At 35.7% G+C, this 18,470-nt stretch overlaps 2 protein-coding genes and 1 pseudogene across 2 annotated transcripts; 2 read left to right on the top strand and 1 right to left on the bottom strand.

Moving 5' to 3' along the window:
- The first annotated feature begins 3,107 nt into the window (after positions 1 to 3,107).
- On the top strand, positions 3,108 to 4,975 carry LOC125219799 (UDP-glycosyltransferase 87A1-like). The gene is made up of 2 exons (XM_048121869.2): positions 3,108 to 3,629; positions 3,881 to 4,975. The coding sequence occupies exons 1-2, from the start codon at positions 3,134 to 3,136 to the stop codon at positions 4,783 to 4,785; spliced, it is 1,401 nt and encodes a 466-aa protein (XP_047977826.2). The 5' UTR covers positions 3,108 to 3,133; the 3' UTR covers positions 4,786 to 4,975.
- A 6,061-nt stretch (positions 4,976 to 11,036) lies between these two features.
- On the top strand, positions 11,037 to 13,614 carry LOC125223966 (UDP-glycosyltransferase 87A1-like). The gene is made up of 2 exons (XM_048127291.2): positions 11,037 to 11,686; positions 12,614 to 13,614. The coding sequence occupies exons 1-2, from the start codon at positions 11,191 to 11,193 to the stop codon at positions 13,495 to 13,497; spliced, it is 1,380 nt and encodes a 459-aa protein (XP_047983248.2). The 5' UTR covers positions 11,037 to 11,190; the 3' UTR covers positions 13,498 to 13,614.
- A 3,351-nt stretch (positions 13,615 to 16,965) lies between these two features.
- On the bottom strand, positions 16,966 to 17,734 carry LOC148933300 (putative CCR4-associated factor 1 homolog 11 pseudogene; annotated as a pseudogene).
- Positions 17,735 to 18,470: the final 736 nt, after the last annotated feature.

The raw sequence follows: 18,470 nt of genomic DNA, 5'->3' as shown, positions 1-18,470 counted from the left end.
TTATCTAGGAAATCGAACGCTACCTCATTGGATACCTCAGGCTCATCAAATAAAATGATAACAACAAATAAAGAGAGGTGGATGCGGAAAGTATTGATGAATTTACCATTGATTTTCGTCTAGACATGTTTTATTTGTGAAAATTGGTGAACTTGAGATAGTTTGTGAGAATCAAACCCCTGAACTAGTGAATTCATCGTGGGGTGGAGGGTGTGATACGTAGATGGTGGAAAACAACGACAACTTCTTGTATGAATGAGGATGAAACAAAATTGGGATGGAGATGGGATTGATAAAAAGAAAAAAAAACGCTTTGTTGAAACAATATTATTTTGATCATCATAACATGCCATCGTTTTGAAGAAAGAACATTTTGTTCATGTCTAATATTTCCGTTACCACTTCACTACCAATTCGATACTTGGAACAATTATGAAAAGTGAAATGTTGACAAGTTATGATTTTAAGTTTGATGAGCATTATGGAATTAATTAAAAGTTAATATAAATTTATAATTCAAATTGCAATTACTTTTTAATCATCAAATTTGAAGATATTAGTGCTGCACGCATGACACCATATTTTTTGGGCAGAAGTTTTGAACCGATAATATCTCAATCACAGACAAATTCATGGAGTATTTGATAATTGGGCTTCACTCCAATCACAGCTGAATTATACTATATTTAATTATTCAGCTTTATTCCAAACAATACCACTCATTACTAAAAAAACGGAAACACGTTTATCTCTACTTTATTCTCTCTCTTAAATTATTCTCTGCATTTAACATATAAAATAAAGTCGCATAAAACTAAATCTCAAGCCGCCCAATGAAGGAGTCATTTTCCTTCGAACAGAAGGAATACTAAGTTTGTATACGATATATCGTATCGAAAACTTTGTATCGTATATTGTATCGAAAATATCGGTATGAAAAAATTTCATATCGTTATCGTATCGAAAGTTTCAATATATCGAACTTTCGATATGGATAATATCAATATCATTACCGTATCGATATTTCGATATATCGTACCGAAATTCGATATACCGTTCAGATATCAAAGTTCGATACTTCACTATCGTATCAAAATTTCAATATATTTCGATATATACGGTATATATCGATAATTCAATATGTATTGATTTTCAATATAATTCGGTATACCGAAAATATCGATATACTGTATATCGTATATTCGATATAAAACGATATATCGCGGTATAAGGAAATTCATATCGTTATTGTATCGAATGCTTACGATACGGTATTGTATCGTATCGAAAATTACGATATACTACCAAAAATTCGATAATTTTTTGATATTTTTCAATACGATACGAGTGATATATCATTTTTTTCGGTATTTGTCCCTAGTCCTAATACTAAGTACTTCCTCCGTCCCTTAATACGTGTCCCACTTTTAACTCAGCACCACTTTTAAGAAATCTAAAGGAAATTGAGTTGAAAAAATTAGTGGTATGTGAGTCCTACTTCTATATATTAGTTTTATAGTAATATAATGTAAGAGAAATTAATTAATGGAATATGATGTCTATTACCATAAATAGGGAAAATTAATAAGAAATTACCAAAATGAAAAACTGAAACAAGTTATGGGACAGAGAAGTACTCCCTTCGTCCGCCAGTAGGAGTCTCGGTTTACCATTTTAGTTCGTCCGCCATTAGAAATCTTGGTTTACTTATACTGTAAATGGTAGATAGACCTCATTTTCCACTAACTCATTCCAATCACATTCTATTATAAAAATTATACTCCCTCAGTCCGTGAATAAGAGTCTCGGTTCACTTTTACTATAAATGGTATAAGGTCTCACATTCCACTAACTCATTTCACTCACATTTCATTTTAAACTAATATATACAAGTGAGACTAATATTCCATTATCTTTTCTCACTTCCTTAAAACCCGTGCTAAATTCAAATGAGACTCCTAATAATAAACGGAGGAGTACTATTTATCTATTTATTGTAAAATTAGTTTCTAATGAGATAAGTCATGATTTCCATTAAATGAAAGGATCATTTCGCAATCCTATATTGGTCAGTATATTTGATATAAAATGAATCATGCAAAATTCCTGAATAAATGGCAAACCAAATACAAATATAGGATAAATTATCCCCCTCCCATTTAGTTCTCGTAACTTTTATTTGTACCAAATTTGTCGATTATATATATAGGACTCTGGTCTAAACAAGAATTAAATTTAATACAATATCAAGATCAAATTGACATCACTATGAGATTTTGCCAATCTGATGGTCAATAAAAATACATCTTATAAAGATGTCATTACTAGTCAGTAGTTTTTAGGTTATTTTATAAAATTCAAATTTGAGATATTTTAAAATTATTTTAGGCCGTTTTCTAAAGTGGCCTAAAAGCTAACTTGCAATGACATTCGTTATATTTAAAATTGACCTCCATATGTTAAAATTGAGTTTTGTATAAACCAAAAACCTAAAACATTCATTATGAAAAAGTGAAGAAAATACATATAAATGTGGCAAATATCAAATTGGATTGCCCAAGCGCCACCTACTACATATTGACACGGTCAAATGGCTATTGTTGTTTATATTTGAGTGAGTCATATAATCTAAGTAGGTAAACTTATACTGGTATAGTTGGTCAAGTCGAATAAATATATTTCAACCAGGTTATCTTCGGTTTTTCCCCTTCACCCTAATTGAAAGGACAAACTCAAATATATAAGGGTTGTTTTAAACTCCCATAAAACAGTTAACCCTGAACACAATCATCACTAAAAAGTAAAATAATTCCATATTATCATGAAGCAATTAACCGTGAATACAAACGATTACTAAAAAGGTTAACTTTAAACTAAAAATGACAGTAATTCAGATTTACGAAAATGAACCCCAAGCATAGAAAATGATCGGAATAATTACTAAGAGACAAAAAACAAAAGCTTACAAGGAGTAGAAACCAAGTTAGAAATGCACATTAGAATGGAGTTGGTAGCTGGCAGTAAAAAATAATGAAACTAAAATAAAAAGAATACTAAGGTTGGCGTCAACTATAAATACTTAAATTTCGACCGAACTTCCTATTCAACACACGCAAAAAAAAAAAAAAAACTCATGGCGCCGGCTGCGAGGAGCGAGCCAATTACAGCATGCCATGTGGTGGCCGTGCCGTATCCCGGCAGAGGCCACGTCAACCCCATGATGAATCTGTGCAAACTGCTGGCGAGTTTGAAGCCAGATCTCCTCATCACCGTCGTCCTGACGGAGGAGTGGCTCGGCTTGATCGGCGCCGAGGAGAAGCCGCCGGGTATCCGCTTTGCCACCATCCCCAACGTGCTCCCCTCGGAGCGTGAGCGCGCCGCCGACATGCCTAGCTTCGTCGGCGCCACACAGACTCAGATGGGCGAGCCGTTCGAGCGGCTCATGGCCCGGCGCGAGGAGCCGATCCATTTCATAATCGCGGACATGTTTTTGTTCTGGGCGATTGACTTCGGAAACCGGATGAATATTCCGGTGGCATCTCTCTGGCCGATGCCTGCTTCCGTGTTCTCGCTGTTTTACCATTTAGACCTCCTCGAGCGGAATGGCGATCACCCCTTTGACGTTTCAGGTTAGCACACCCTTTTTAGTACTTAAAGCGACTGTTTGATTTGTTAGACATAAATGATCATGAAAATGTAGTCTAGAAATTGAACTGATTGATTATTTTAGTTGAAGGGGATGATTATAACTAATTATCATCTAAAATTGAGCTGAGATTCAATTTCATGAACCAAATATAAACTTGCAAATCGAACAGTCACAAATTGGATTGTTAATATTGATTACTACTCTTTGTTAACATTGGATTACGATTTTTAGAGAGGGGGGAGGAACGAATAGGTTACATTGAAGGAATCGAGTCGATCCGACTCATCGACATTCCATCAATCGCCTACTTGAAAGACCAGCGCCTCATCAATCTAGTCCGTCGAATTTTCCACAACTTAACCAAGGCTCAATACTTATTAATCTCTTCTATCTACGAGCTGGAATCCCAAGTAATGGAAGCCCTAAACCAGGAATTCTCATTTCCTATATACACTTTTGGCCCTGCTATACCTTATCTCAATCTCGAAAAGGTCACAGCTCTCTCAACTAATAAAAGCGATGACGATCAGCTCTATTTTGATTGGTTGAACTCTCAGCCACCGAGTTCGGTTCTGTACGTCTCGTTGGGGAGCTTCCTGTCTGTTTCGGCTGAGCAGATGGATGAGATTGCTGATGGATTACGGGCAAGTGGGGTGAGCTTCTTGTGGGTTGCTCGAGGGGAGGCGAAGAGACTGCAGCAACGGTGCGGGGAGGCTGCGGGGAAAGTCGTGCCGTGGTGCGACCAACTTAGAGTGTTGTGTCATCCTAGTATTGGGGGATTCTGGACGCACGGTGGATGGAACTCGACTATGGAGTGTCTTTTCGGTGGGAAGCCTATGATCTGCTTTCCGATAATCCTTGATCAAACAACAATCCGGAAACATGTGGTTGAGGATTGGAAGATCGGAGTGGATTCGAAAAAGGATTTGGCGCCCGGAGATATACTGAGGAGCGGGAAAGTAACTGAGATTGTGAAGAAATTCATGGATGCAGATAGCAGTGAGAGAAGAGAGATGGTGGGAAGAGCCAGAGAATTTCGAGAGGTAATTCGACAAGCGGTTTCAGAGGGAGGTTCTTCTTTGACAAACCTCGCTTCTTTACTTGATCACATTCAGCTGGCTGCTTCTGATTCTTAATGTTCTACTATGTTCTTATTTCGGTGTGTCAAATATCAATACTTTGTGTTACTTTATTTTATTTTAATTGGAATGTAACATTAGAATTGTTTTGTGTTAGTATTTTATTTTACTTGAATTTGGAATAATCTTACATTGGAATTGTCGTGTCATTTTATTTTACTTGAATTGGAAGAGTAATATTAGAATCTTTTGTGTTACCGTATTTAATTTTCTTGGATTTTCATATCATAATTGGTCATAACAACCGAACGACATCTATAAGTATATATCTAGTATTTCAATATGGCCCAAAGTATGTAAACTTTTACCTAATGTCATTAATATTATCATACTCCCTCCGTCACAAAAAACAGTCTCATTTGTGAAAGACACGAGTTTAGTGAGAAATTGATAAAGTAAGAGATAGAAAAAAAAAGTAGGTATAACAGAGAGATATGGAGAAAAAATAGGTAAAGTATGAGAGTGAGGAAAAAAGAACGTAAAATATCAAATAGAAACTTTCTAGTTTTATAAATATGACTATTTTTCGTGGATATTCCAAAATGGTAAAATTAAACTATTTTACGTTCGACGGAGGGAGTCTTTTACATTGATAGAGATATAATAGTACTATAATTTTCAGATATAAAATTACAGTAGTATATTTGACCAAATAGGTAAATAGCATGACAAAATTTATTATCATGAATTCCAAGTAAAATAATCCAAGTATACAATATATTACTCTCCCCGTTCTTAAAAAACAGAGGGAAAAGTATTTTATTTTACACTTTCACCACTAGTTCATGTTTTATTAACCTACATTTGCTTCCACATTTCGAATCATAGTCCATTGATTGCTTTATTTTACACTTTTTTATTTTTTAGTTGCATCAACATTCAGATTTTTACACTTTCAAAAATTCTAAAAATATACTGGAATTTTTTTTTTTGATTATTATTCATAAAAATCAATTATTTTACCCACATCACTATTAATTAATTAGTTTAATTTCAATTTGCCCCCACTTTGAAATCATCATTATTCAAAACACAAAAATTTATAGCATAATTTATTGAATAAGTATGTGTGAATTTTGATAATGTTAAATATATAAATATATCGTGCCCCTGTGACTTTAGTTTCTATTACATATCTTTTACTCTCTTCGTCTCTGAAGAGTATGTGCTATTTCCTTCTTCGTACGTCTCTAAAGAGTATGAACATTCCAATTTTGGAAACTCTCCTCTCTCTAATGAGGTGAGACTCATTCTCCACTAACAATACTTAAAAAACTTTCTATATATATCTCTCTCTCTTACTTACCAATAATGCATTAAAAACTCGTGCCGAACCCAATGTTCATACTCTTTGGGGACGGAGGGAATAATTAATTTTCTTTCATAATCCTCACTGCCCATGCCACATCTCGTTTTGGTGGAGCCGACTAGGGGTGAGCAAAAAAACCGAATACCGAATATCCGAACCGAACCAAACTGAAATTTTGAAATTCGGTTCGATTTTTTCGATTTTTCGGTTCGGTTTAAAAAAAAACGGTTTTTCGGTTCGGTTCGGTTCGGTTCGAGCAAAAAAAAACGAGAAAATGAATTATATTTTAAATATAATATTATATATTTATTCTATTAATTTAAATATATTATATCAGAGTATAATATATATTCTTTTAATATATTTTATATAATATGTATTATATATATTCTATTAAAATAAAGTGATAGAAATAACACCATACCATCATTTCTAGCCGATCATTTGTACACGTGGACGAATAATAAGCTGCCACGTGGCAAAAAAAAATCTGAAAAAAGACGGGCAACAATGTGCTGGTCTTTAAACAACAATTTTTCTTGAACAACAATATCCGACACACTATACAGCAATCTATAGATTGTTGTGTAGTGTTTGTAATATTGTTGTGTAGCGTTTATAATATTGTTGTATAAGCGGTGTCACGTTGTCATTTTAAAAGGGGTTGTCATTTTAACACAAACCTATATATATATATATATATAGAGAGAGAGAGAGAGAGAGAGAGAGACTCTCTCTCTCTATATATATATATATATATTAAGAGTTGTGATCAATGTCGAACTCTTCTTAAAGACCGAACTAGAGACCAAATCTAGGCCATTAGATCTAGCTTTTTGATGAGATGTGCTGCTATGTAAAAATTTTTCGCTCTTCATTACAAGCCAATTTTACTTCATTGTATAGGTTTATTACTTCATTCTGTACGTAATACCTTGAAACTACAACATGTTTTTACTTGCTTCAAGTAGGTTTTGAAATGATTCAACATATGCTTCATTCGAATTCATTGACATGAGCTTTTACTTTATTCACATTAAAAAATGCAATTTATTCAAGTGGGTTTATTACTTCATTCAGAAACGTTATTACTTCATTGGATAAGGTTTTTACTTCATTCCAGTAGGACTTCAAATGCTTCTACACATACTTCATTCAAATAATTTATTATATTATTTCATGTGTTTATTACACCATATCAGCGTCGTAGCGGTGGTGATAGATATTGTAGAGAGAAAGAATGGAATGCGACGGCGAAACTGCATTTACGTACTGTAATGAAGTAATAATCCTATTGGAATGAAGTAAAAACCTACTGGAATGAAGTAATATATTCTGGAATGAAGTTAAATCTTCGTAACGTGTTAGTATGACTTATTTACCTTCGGATGAATTAAAATAGACTGGTGATGAAGGCGAAAATAATTTATAAATTTGTGAATATCATCCATAAAAAACTAGATCTAGAAGCCCTAATTTTGTATGGTTCGGTAGTTCGGTCTTTAAGAGTGGGTTTGTGGATAATGAGACTCTATATATTAATATATGCTCCATATTTTTTCGATTTTTCAGTTTAATTCGGTTTTTCGGTTTAATTCGATTTTTTTAGTTCGGTTTTTTGATTTTTGGTTTTTCGGTTCGGATCGATTTTGATTTTCAAGGAAATTCGGTTTTTCGGGTTCGGTTCGATTTGGGCAAAAAACCGAACCGAAACCCGAATGCACACCCATAGAGCTGACACCGATATGAAAAATTATCCTATAATTGTTAAGAATGACTTGGACTCTCTACGTCTAAATCTTAGCTTTGTCACTGTGGTATATGATAAATTAATTGAAGGATTAAAATCAAAATATTAAAAAAACGAAATACATTTTGTTACAATCATGCAAAAATACATAAAATAAAGGAATAAAAAAAACAATTTTTGTGATAATATTTATGATTTTTTTTCATTATAATTTAATTTGATAATTAAAGAATCAACCATCTTTAAAATCAAATTATCAATAAACCTAGTCATGCAAATCAAATAATTAACCAAGTCATATCTTATCACTCAAAAACCAAATTCTTTATAAATCTCTCCTCTGAATTTCGTGAAGATTTTTCCAAAAGCTTGAAACTTGATACACAAGATTCAAACTTCCACGTAGAACCAAATTTTGCTATTGATTTTAAGATTCAAACTTCTACCGAGTTACATAGTCAAGTTTGTGTCATTAAAAGGATATTTGTTGCAAAAAGTGGTTATCATAATGAAAATTCAAAGCACATCCCTATCAGAAAAAAAAAAAAAGTGTCCAAACAAAGTTTCCATTTTTTAATGAATATATAGATGAATGTAAAATGAAATAGATAGCTATCAGCTGGAAATGTCACCGTTGCTTAATTGATTAACAACATCCTTTTTCACTCCGCAAGAATTATTTGCTACCATGTGTATATCACGTAGAACTCAACTTAATTAGTATCATCTCCATCCATAAAAAACAGTCTCTATAGTAAATAGTGGTGAAGCCATAAATTTTAAAATGGCCCCCAAATTACCGTTAATATTTATAGAATTTCGACGTTCGTGACATCGAAAGTTCGAAATAATCAATTATTTCCAAAATAGAAAGTAAAGAGAAACAAAATATTCACATTATGCTGAATAAAGAGAAAGAAGAATAAAAAAGTTGAAGAAGAAGAAGAAGAAGAAAGTTGCAGATAAAAAAATACTAGGTAAAAACATCGCTAAACGGAATCAAACCCGAGAACAACATTGGACAAGAGACTATGTCTCCAACCAACTGCGCTACCAAATATACATGTCAATATTTGTTTAATAGGAAAATTGAGGGGGGACTAGGGGCCCCAAGGTGGCTTCGCCACTGATAGTAAATAATAAGGCTCGTCACCTATTGTTTTTCTCCATGCATTGTGTACCATATGTTGGTAAGGATTCAAAGATGGATCGAAATGCATAGATTCAACATGATTGAGCTGGACGTCGCTTTAACATTGCAATAAAATCTCTAATCATAGTAATTTAGTGTAAACCCTTTCCTCAAAAGGTGCTCTTTCACTGTGTATCAGTAGAAAGAAATTTATTATTATCACAACGTGCACATTGACATCTAAATTTTGAACCATCCATTTTAGAGAGATGTAGCACAACAAAATTTATAAACATATCTAACCATCAATAAAATCATGATTGAATTCTCTGGTGGGATATTTTTCTCTCATACATCCACTCTCGTCCTGAAATTTTATCCATTTCACTATCCTATAGTATGAAATTAATACTCCATATGTCCCACTTTAGGAGTCCTAATTGAGTTCGGCACGAGTTTTAAGAAATGTAAAGGAAAGTTGATGAAAAAAGATAGTGGAATGTGAGGCGTACTTTTATATATTAGTTTTATAATAAAATGTGAGTGGAAAAAAGTTAGTGGAATGTGAGGCCTAATACCATTTATGGAATATTCCAACCGGGACTCCTAAAGTGGGACGAAGGGAGTATAAATCAAAACAAATATAATAATATTTTCAATTAATTAATAAAGAATTTAGAGAAAATAACTAAAAAAATAAAATTATACCTTTAGATAACGAAGAGATAGCGAGACAGGGTGGCTACGGGCAAAGAGACTACTTCCGATTTGAAGAAATAACATGGCAAGATAGAAAAATTGTAGGAAGAGATTGAAGAAATCGCATTGGAGAGAAAATGAAAAAGTAAAATGAGAGAGGGTGAGATGCGGATCTGACATAATGTCTTCATTTTTCGAGCACCTTACAAGTGCTCGGAATTTTCCATGCACATTCAAGTGGTGCTCGGAAACGCCGGTGGAATAGAGTTTATTATATAAATTTATTCAAAAATAAATTGTCTAAATTTATTTGGAATCATTCGTTCATTACGTGCTCGAGAATTCCTAGCACATTTTTAGGATTCTTGCACATTGTTCGCAGTCGCCAAATTATATTCCAAACACTTTAGTGCTCGGAAACCTCATAATACCTACAATGGATACAACCGAGCACAAAAGTGTTCGGAATCATTCGTTTATTATGAGCACATAGTAAGTGCTTGGGAATTCCTTACACATTCTTAGGAAGCTCTCACATTGCTCGCAGTCGCCAAATTATATTCCGAGCACTTTGGTGCTTGGAAATCGCATATATCTACAATGGAAATGTGCTCGGAACTCTTGTTTATTGTGAACACGTAGTAGGTGTCCGGGAATTTCCTGCCACATTCATAGGATGCTCGCAATTGCCAAAACATGTTCCTAGCACGTTGACCGCGCTCGAAATGTGCTCGGTAAGCGCTCAATTATTTTAACGGTCCAACTATTATTGCTCATATTGGTGCTCAGAAATATTTATAAGTAGTGTTTTTCAGTGACTACTATTGTTGTTTGATTTCATACTACTGTATTTCATTTTACCAATTTACAAATTACAATAGATCGGTCACTCGACAATGAAATGAACCACAAACAAAACAGCCACCCGGATGTGTGGTACATCTATCCACCCATATTTAGTTATAAGTATAATCATTAAATTCTAATTACACGTATAAATCTTAACTGATCGAAGATTAATAAATATAATTGTAATAATGACTTGGGGGTCATCCACAGGATTCAAACTTCCACAAAGCATAGTCAAGTTTTAGGCATTTGAAAAGTATTTGTGGGAGAAAAAGGTCATCGCATGTGTAGAAAGTTGAAACCATATGAATACCTCTGCCCGCACAAAATTTCCTAAAATTAATTTAATAAATAGAAAGACAAATACAAAGTCCAAATCGAGAACGAATCACAACACGGTACTGTGCTTAATTGATGAAAAACTTGTAGACTTGTGTTTGCTTTTCCTTTCCATAGCCGCGATTTAGCATTTAATATACAAATAATCGATAATTATAATTAAGTTAAAATTTTCAATCGACACAATTAGGACACAAACACTATGGAGTATCATTTTATTTGTATTATTTTTGACGAATATATACTACTCCATATATAAATCTGATATTGAGAGTAATTCCTTTATATATTCCCCCACTCAATAAGATTAGCCACAACACAACCATGTCTCGGGTCCACGAGCAGCCAATCCCATCGCGCCACGTGGTGGTGATGCCGTACCCTGGGCGCGGCCACATCAACCCCGCGCTCAGCCTCTGCACAGCCATGGCCGATCAGAGCTCCAACATCCACATAACCGTGGTGGTGACAGAGGAGTGGCTCGGCTTACTCGCCTCTGAGAAAAAGCCATCGAACGTCGCTTTTGCCGCCATCCCCAACGTGGTGCCGTCGGAGAAGGCGCGCGGCGACGATCTTCAGGCCTTCGTTGCAGCGGTTCTCACCAAAATGCAGGCGCCGTTCGAGCAGCTTCTGGACGGCGGATCGCTGCCGCCGCCGGATTTCATTATAGGCGATGCGTTTTTGTCATGGGTCCACGAAGTCTCCACCAAACGGAATATTCCGTCGGCTCACATGTGGACCATGTCGGCGGCGGTCTACACTGTGTTTTACCATTTTGACCTTCTGGTTCAGAACGGCCACTACCCCGTTGATTTGTCAGGTTTCATTTTTTCCTCTCTCGTTTTCTACATTTTCACTCACGTATATAACTATTCGTTTCCGATTAATTGTTAGTACTCGTTTTTTGCTCAACTATTTTATTTCATATATGTATAATGATATAATTATGTGAGTGATAAACATGGATTTGGAAGCTCACAATATAATACTCCTACTAGTAGTATACATGAAAAATAGATCGAGTTAAAAAAAGGGGGATGAATAAATGATTGATTATAGCAAGAATGATGAAAGAATGAAATTAGTTTAATACTTTAATGAGACTAGCAAGAATGATGAAAGAATGAAATTAGTTTAATACTTTAATGAGACTAGCAAGAAGAAAGTTTCGATTTGATTTGTCTAACAAAATGTGGTCTCCTTTTTCTTATTTGAATGTAGTGTGGGTGATGATATGACAGATTTTTTCCTTTTGTTATTTTGTTACGTACTATCCACCAATTAATAATAGAAAAAATATATTTTTCATTTTTAGTAAATACTAATTTCGTATTATGCCAACTCATTACACACACTTTACTAAACTAATACTCCCTCCACTCTAAAAAAAAATATAGATTGGGACAGCATAAGGAGTAGTACAAAGTTGGTAAAGTAGGAGAAATAGAAAGAAAAATATAATTTGAATATTGTTAGTGGAGAATATGACTTATATTATATGAGAGAAAAACTAACTAAATATAGAAAGCGAGTAATTTTATAGGAATAACCAAAGTGAAAAAAGTAAACTATTTTTATAGGACGGAAATAGTATGTAAAAATATGACTCAATTAATTTTATCATCTATTTTCTTTATAAAGTGAGTCAATTTTTTAATACTCGTGTCCAACAAAACTGTGTATTTGGCATATGGACTGACGGAGGAAGTACTCATAATCTACAAACTGACATCATGTATTTTCACAGTTAATGGAGAAGCGGTTGTGGACTATATTCCGGGGCTCCCACCAGTTCGTGTTGCTGATCTACCACTAATCATAAGAGACCAGGAATCCATGCCAAAGCTCATACAAATATTACCCAAAGACTCCAACGCAAAACACCTCATTTTCACATCCTATTACCACCTAGAATCCCAAGTTATCGATGCTCTGAAGCACCAATCTTCACTAGCAATCTATACCGTGGGCCCCGTTGCCGTATACTCGAAGCTCAGGGATTTGAAAACGAGCAGTGGCGTGGCCGCAGCCACCGATGACTACTTGAGATGGCTAGACCACCAGCCACCAAGCTCAGTGCTGTACATCTCCCTTGGCAGCTTCTTGCATATCTCAGCAGCCCAGATGGATGAGATTGCTGCAGGGTTGCACGAGAGCGGTGTTAGCTTCTTGTGGGTGGCTAGACGAGAGGCGGCTCGGTTACAGAAAATGTGTGGGGAAAAGGGCGTGTTGGTTGAGTGGTGTGATCAGCTGAGAGTGCTCTCTCATCCTTCTGTCGGGGGGTTCTTGTCGCACTGTGGATGGAACTCGACTAAGGAGGCACTACTGGCGGGCGTGCCGGTGCTTACTTTTCCTATCATTATGGACCAGACCTCGGATGCCAAGGCCATTGTTCAGGATTGGAAAGTTGGATGGAGGTTTCTGGATAGGGAGTTTGATGCCACAAATTTGAAGAAGAGGGATGAGGTTGCTGGGATTGTCAAGAGGTTTATGGATTTGGAGAGTGCACAGAGGCAAGAGCTTACAAGAAATGCAACAAAATTGAGGAAGATTTGTGAGGCAGAATTTGCAAATGGAGGCTCACACCAAACAAATCTTGCTCGCTCACTTAAATCAATTAATCTATCTTGATCCACCTCATGGCTAGTAATGACCGAATAAGCCCACATTATATCTTGTACTCTCTCCAGCCAAATATTTAAATTTGGATGTATTTTCAGTAGAACGAGGATCCTATATTTATCATAATTTCATGGTACGTACAACACACGTAATGTAACAGCCCGCCTCTCTAGGGTACAATAAATGCGGCGACTGCTACAAAAACGGACTTAAAAGAAATAAAAACATAGAGTAGGGTTTCATTTAAAGAGATTTGACCAAGGTATTAAACGAACTATCAAGCAATAAGTAAAAATGTTTAACCTAGAATATCAATGAAGAATAGATACCATAAACTACGATCAAAAGTCAAGGGTTCGACATGAATTCAACAAAACCACCACAAGTCTCAATCTTCTAACTCAAAGGGGAAATAAGTTCAAAATAACCAAAAGATACTAAGTGTTTCAAGAATTCAGCGGAAACGACCAAGAGAAAGTGAAGCCATGTATGAAGACACAACTACACTCGAAGTTCAAAACATCCATCTTATTTAATAAATGTGCTCAACACCCGCCACCGCTCGTCGCCATTCAACCTGCACATAAGGAAAACACATGCAGGGCTGAGTATTTTGAAATACCCAGTGAACTCGTTGCCAAAACATTTTAATAGTTATGCCACCCTTACCATAGTGAACTCGAGTTTTACAATTATCAAAATAAAGATCATCGAGTATCACAAAAATATTTTCATAGACTGGCCAGCCAAACAACTCCCCACTTTCTCAACAATCTATCAATCACAACCTTTCCATAGTGCGACGAAAGTGTGGCCACACTTTTCGCCCACGAGACCGGCCGACTAGCAAGGACGGCTCCCGATCCCACCGTGTACACTAGCCTGGTAGGGTTTGCGGCCCTACTCAGACCCGAATTCGTTTATACATATCCATAGCCCTATAGCCCAATGGAGCGAACTCTCAAACTGGGCATCAGGCGCACAACATCATCACAAATAATCACAGGCATGGCATAACAGTTTAAACCACCCTTATCTCTCCACTTTCATAAATTTGCAACATAAAAGAGTTTAAGAATAAAGCCCACCTCGACTGCTTAGATTTCAAGTATGATTCCCTCTTTTGTTATCCGGCTTCGCAACCAAAGTTTCATTTTTTAATCACATAGGCACATATCACGAATCAGTTTCAACATCAACTCTTAAATCATGCATGTCTCAACGCTTCCCCTTTTTCCCACCGATCCGGTTTACATTTATCATTCAAAACAAGGCATATTCATCATATATGTTTATTCACTCATCAATCCTAGAGCTATCATCAACTTATGCCACACATACACACACGCACACACACGCACGCATACACACACACATGCACTTCCCGTATACCATTTATCCCACTTTCACTCAATCTAGATGCATGAGGGTTCAAGAATACCGATTAATCGGTTAGAAGAAGAAGATAAATATGTAGGTACCTTTTCTTGTCAAAACAAACGGAGAAACAAAGTAGAGACTTGATTCTTCAACAATTCTTGAGGCTCGAACTCTAATTCTTCTTAAAGGATGAAGAATTATTGGGGAAAAGTAAAAGAAAATTGAGAGAGAGGGAAAAAGGGAGGGGGCGTGTGAAATGGGTGGGGGGCGATTTTTGATAGCTAGGGTTAGGTATTTCTCTTATTTATAGGGTTCAATAAAATCTTTAGGTAATTAAATAGAATATTTGGGAAGATTTGATTCTCCACAATTAAATAAAGCAAATATTGTGGAGTGGGCAAGAAGAAATAAAAAAAAAGTGAGCTAGGGTTCAAGGCATGAATTTTCGAAAATCATGGCTTGTATTTAGCCAAGATTTTGTTTGGTATATTTTCCGGAGTAGAATAAAATATCACGGAGCAAAATAAAAATAAAAATCCTCCCATTCAAGTAGGAAATAGGCGTGTAATATAGGTATTCAATAAGGAATGGATTTTAAATATTAACTAAGACAAGATATGGCAAGATCTCCTTGAGGTATGGTAAGATTTGCTAGAATATTTAATTTTAGGTATGGAAGGAAATCAATAAGGGATCAATTAAACAAATAAAATAATTCCTCCTTCCCAAAAATAGGTGATTTTCGAAAATCACCTAGAATAAATAGGGTGTCGATTTTTCTCATTAAGAAATAGAGAATAATTGGGTTTTGGATTTAATTTGGATAAATATCCCAAGAATTAAATTAAATCCGAAAAAATAGGATTTTCTCCAATAAAATGAAGGGGTTCGAAAATTTCAAAAATGAATAAAAGTGGTTATAGTATTTATGGAAATATCCTAATAAATCTCACTCACCCTTAAACAAATAATTCACCACATAATTCACCTTTAATTCAAATATTCATAAGCCACGTCATATACTCAACGAGTTTGACTTTTCAACTCAAACTCAACCCTAGACGCGACTTGGTCATAAGAACTCATGCAATAAATTCATTCGTCAATTAATTCACGTCTCCCATGTCATCAATAAAAATTAAGAAATTTTACGGCTCTAAAATTAGGGTTCGAAAAAGTGGGGTGTTACACGTAATAGGATATCATTGTTGATGGACCGCCATGTTTTATACTTTTAAATGTATTTATCAGTAAAAGATTTGATACGCGCTTGTGGATTGCCATGTTTTATGTTGTTCTATGGATAATATGGGATATTAGAAATATAATGGCATTCGAAGGTTTCAAACCTGGGAGTTCACGAATAAGCGACTTTTGTGGCTTCTTGGAACTTGAACGAAAGGATGGTGCCCGAATTTTCACTTTGCACCGGGGTTGTTAGTGGATGAGTTGAAAGTTATTAGAGACTGGGCAGGAGCAAGAGCTTCACGAAGAGGTATGTTGTGCTGATTTTCAGTTGAATACTTGGCTCTTGTTGGTTTTATCTTCTCTTGTGCCACTGTTGTGGGTTTGGCTCGGTGATGGATGGTTGATTTGTTGCTTTTTTGGGACTGCTTAGTGTTAGACTGTTTTTTGCTTGTTTTGGATCCGCTACTCTTGAAGGTAGGGGTTTCGAACTTCTTTTTGGTCTCGCCTTTTGGCTTGCCTTTTATAGCTCGCCGGTTTATGGCTTGAGCATTTTTTTTTTTCATAAAAAAAATCGTTGATGAAAATTGAATATTTCCATTCACTACTTTGAAACCAACAAAAATGAATTCAAAGAACATATTAAAGGGTACGATTGGGACCAAACCAATTCATGTTGTCACAAATGCTATCATCAAGAGATGCATTATCAAACAAACTAGTATACTACTAGTATTCGCTAAAAATAAATTGTAATCTTACTCAAAATGAAAATATAATGTTGTTGTTGATCGAAAATAAATACTAAAAGAAGCTATATATAACAATTGAATAATCCTTTTTTATTTGCGTTAAAATAAAAAGGTGATTTATAATCACAAATTACAACAAAATGAATACTCCATATATATTCTAACAGGTGAGTCCATACAAAAGATAGTTGAATTGGTGAAGCATAACACAAATGGAAGTGTAGTTGGAGTTGAGCACAAGCCGGATGAAGACTTGCATAGTGAGCAGACTGTCTGAGCCGGCGTGATGGCTCTTCCCAGCAGCCCGCTCGACACTCAAACTCCGAGCCCACCGTGAAGCGCAAAGGAGCGTGAGATGGGCTTCAAATCGTAGACCTGGACCCCCAAAAGGCGACGCAGCAGCACCATGAACTCTGGGAGATGGTTGGGCAGCCCCCCCCTCGTCAGAATCTTGATCAAGAACCCGAAGTCGTAGAGCCCGTGGAAGGTAACCGTTCCAAGGCCGGATTTGAGGAAGTAGGCAGCGAAGAAGCGGGAGTTGATACCCCTGCGCTTGTGCTCCGCGAAGTTGATGCCCTGATCGCGGAGGAACGCGATAGACTCCGGATTGTAGCGGTCGTAGTCAGAGTCGAAGTCGCGGAAGTTGAACTCCCACACGTAGAATGTGCCCGGTGTGCCGAGCGTTGAGAGGTTGCCGCGGGCGTCGCAGAGGGTGAGGCCGAGTTGGATGATGTTCAAAGCGTCCACGTTTTTCTTCATCAACGCGTAAAGATGGGCGGCTGAGAGAGACGAGACGCTCCCCTCCGGCTTGAAGATGGTGCCGGGAATTTGGTGTCCATCGATGACCTAAATTGCTTCAAACACCCTTTGATCAAACGAAATTCGGCATCCACATTGCTTTGCCAAACCTTTCTTACTACCACACCCATAATTCTGATTTCTCGATATTTCTGATTTCTCGATATTTCTGATCGATTGAACTGCACATCTATATATAAGAGATTATATGTAACCCTTCTCCGCTGTTTCTTAAGGAAAGTAGTAATGATCTGCAAAAACTTACCTTATTCAAACTACTCCGTAACTAATGTATATAAGGAAATTTTAAGATCTTTTTTTACTTGCCTTATTTAAACTAACGGTATAATAATTTGTGTTAGAAGATTATGTCTTTCATGTTAATCTGCTCCTTAATTTGTAATATAACGAATTATATTTATTAATTTACTACTTTACTATCCGAACTGAACGCTTTGATTAGGTTTAAACATATTTATATACTCCCTAAAACCATACATTCCAAATTTGAAAATATGGAGTATTCAACAAGTAAATAACTCGTTACTAAATTTATTATTTTTATTATAGATATATATACAAATAAATGTCTATGAATTCATATATAGATTCTATTTTGATTTCGGGCTAATCCAATTGAAATTTTATCCAACTAAAATTCTAATCTTTAATAGCAAACATTCTGATTGCGAGCTAGTTCATGATTTAGTCGGACTTGTTAAGTCGGGGCATAGTTTCGAACTGCATTTATGTACACATTTTGATTGAATATATGATAGACAAATCATACATTCAGATTTTGAGCTAATCCATAAGTTAATCGGACTATTCAAGTTAGGGCATAGTTTTCAGATTTCACATAACTAT

This window comes from Salvia hispanica, chromosome 1 (assembly GCF_029641045.1).
Source record: "Salvia hispanica isolate PSC_SH4W2 chromosome 1, Shi_PSC_v1, whole genome shotgun sequence".
NCBI lineage: Eukaryota > Viridiplantae > Streptophyta > Magnoliopsida > Lamiales > Lamiaceae > Salvia > Salvia hispanica.
Note: the sequence above shows the minus strand (reverse complement) of the source record. Positions and strands in the feature narration are given on the sequence as shown.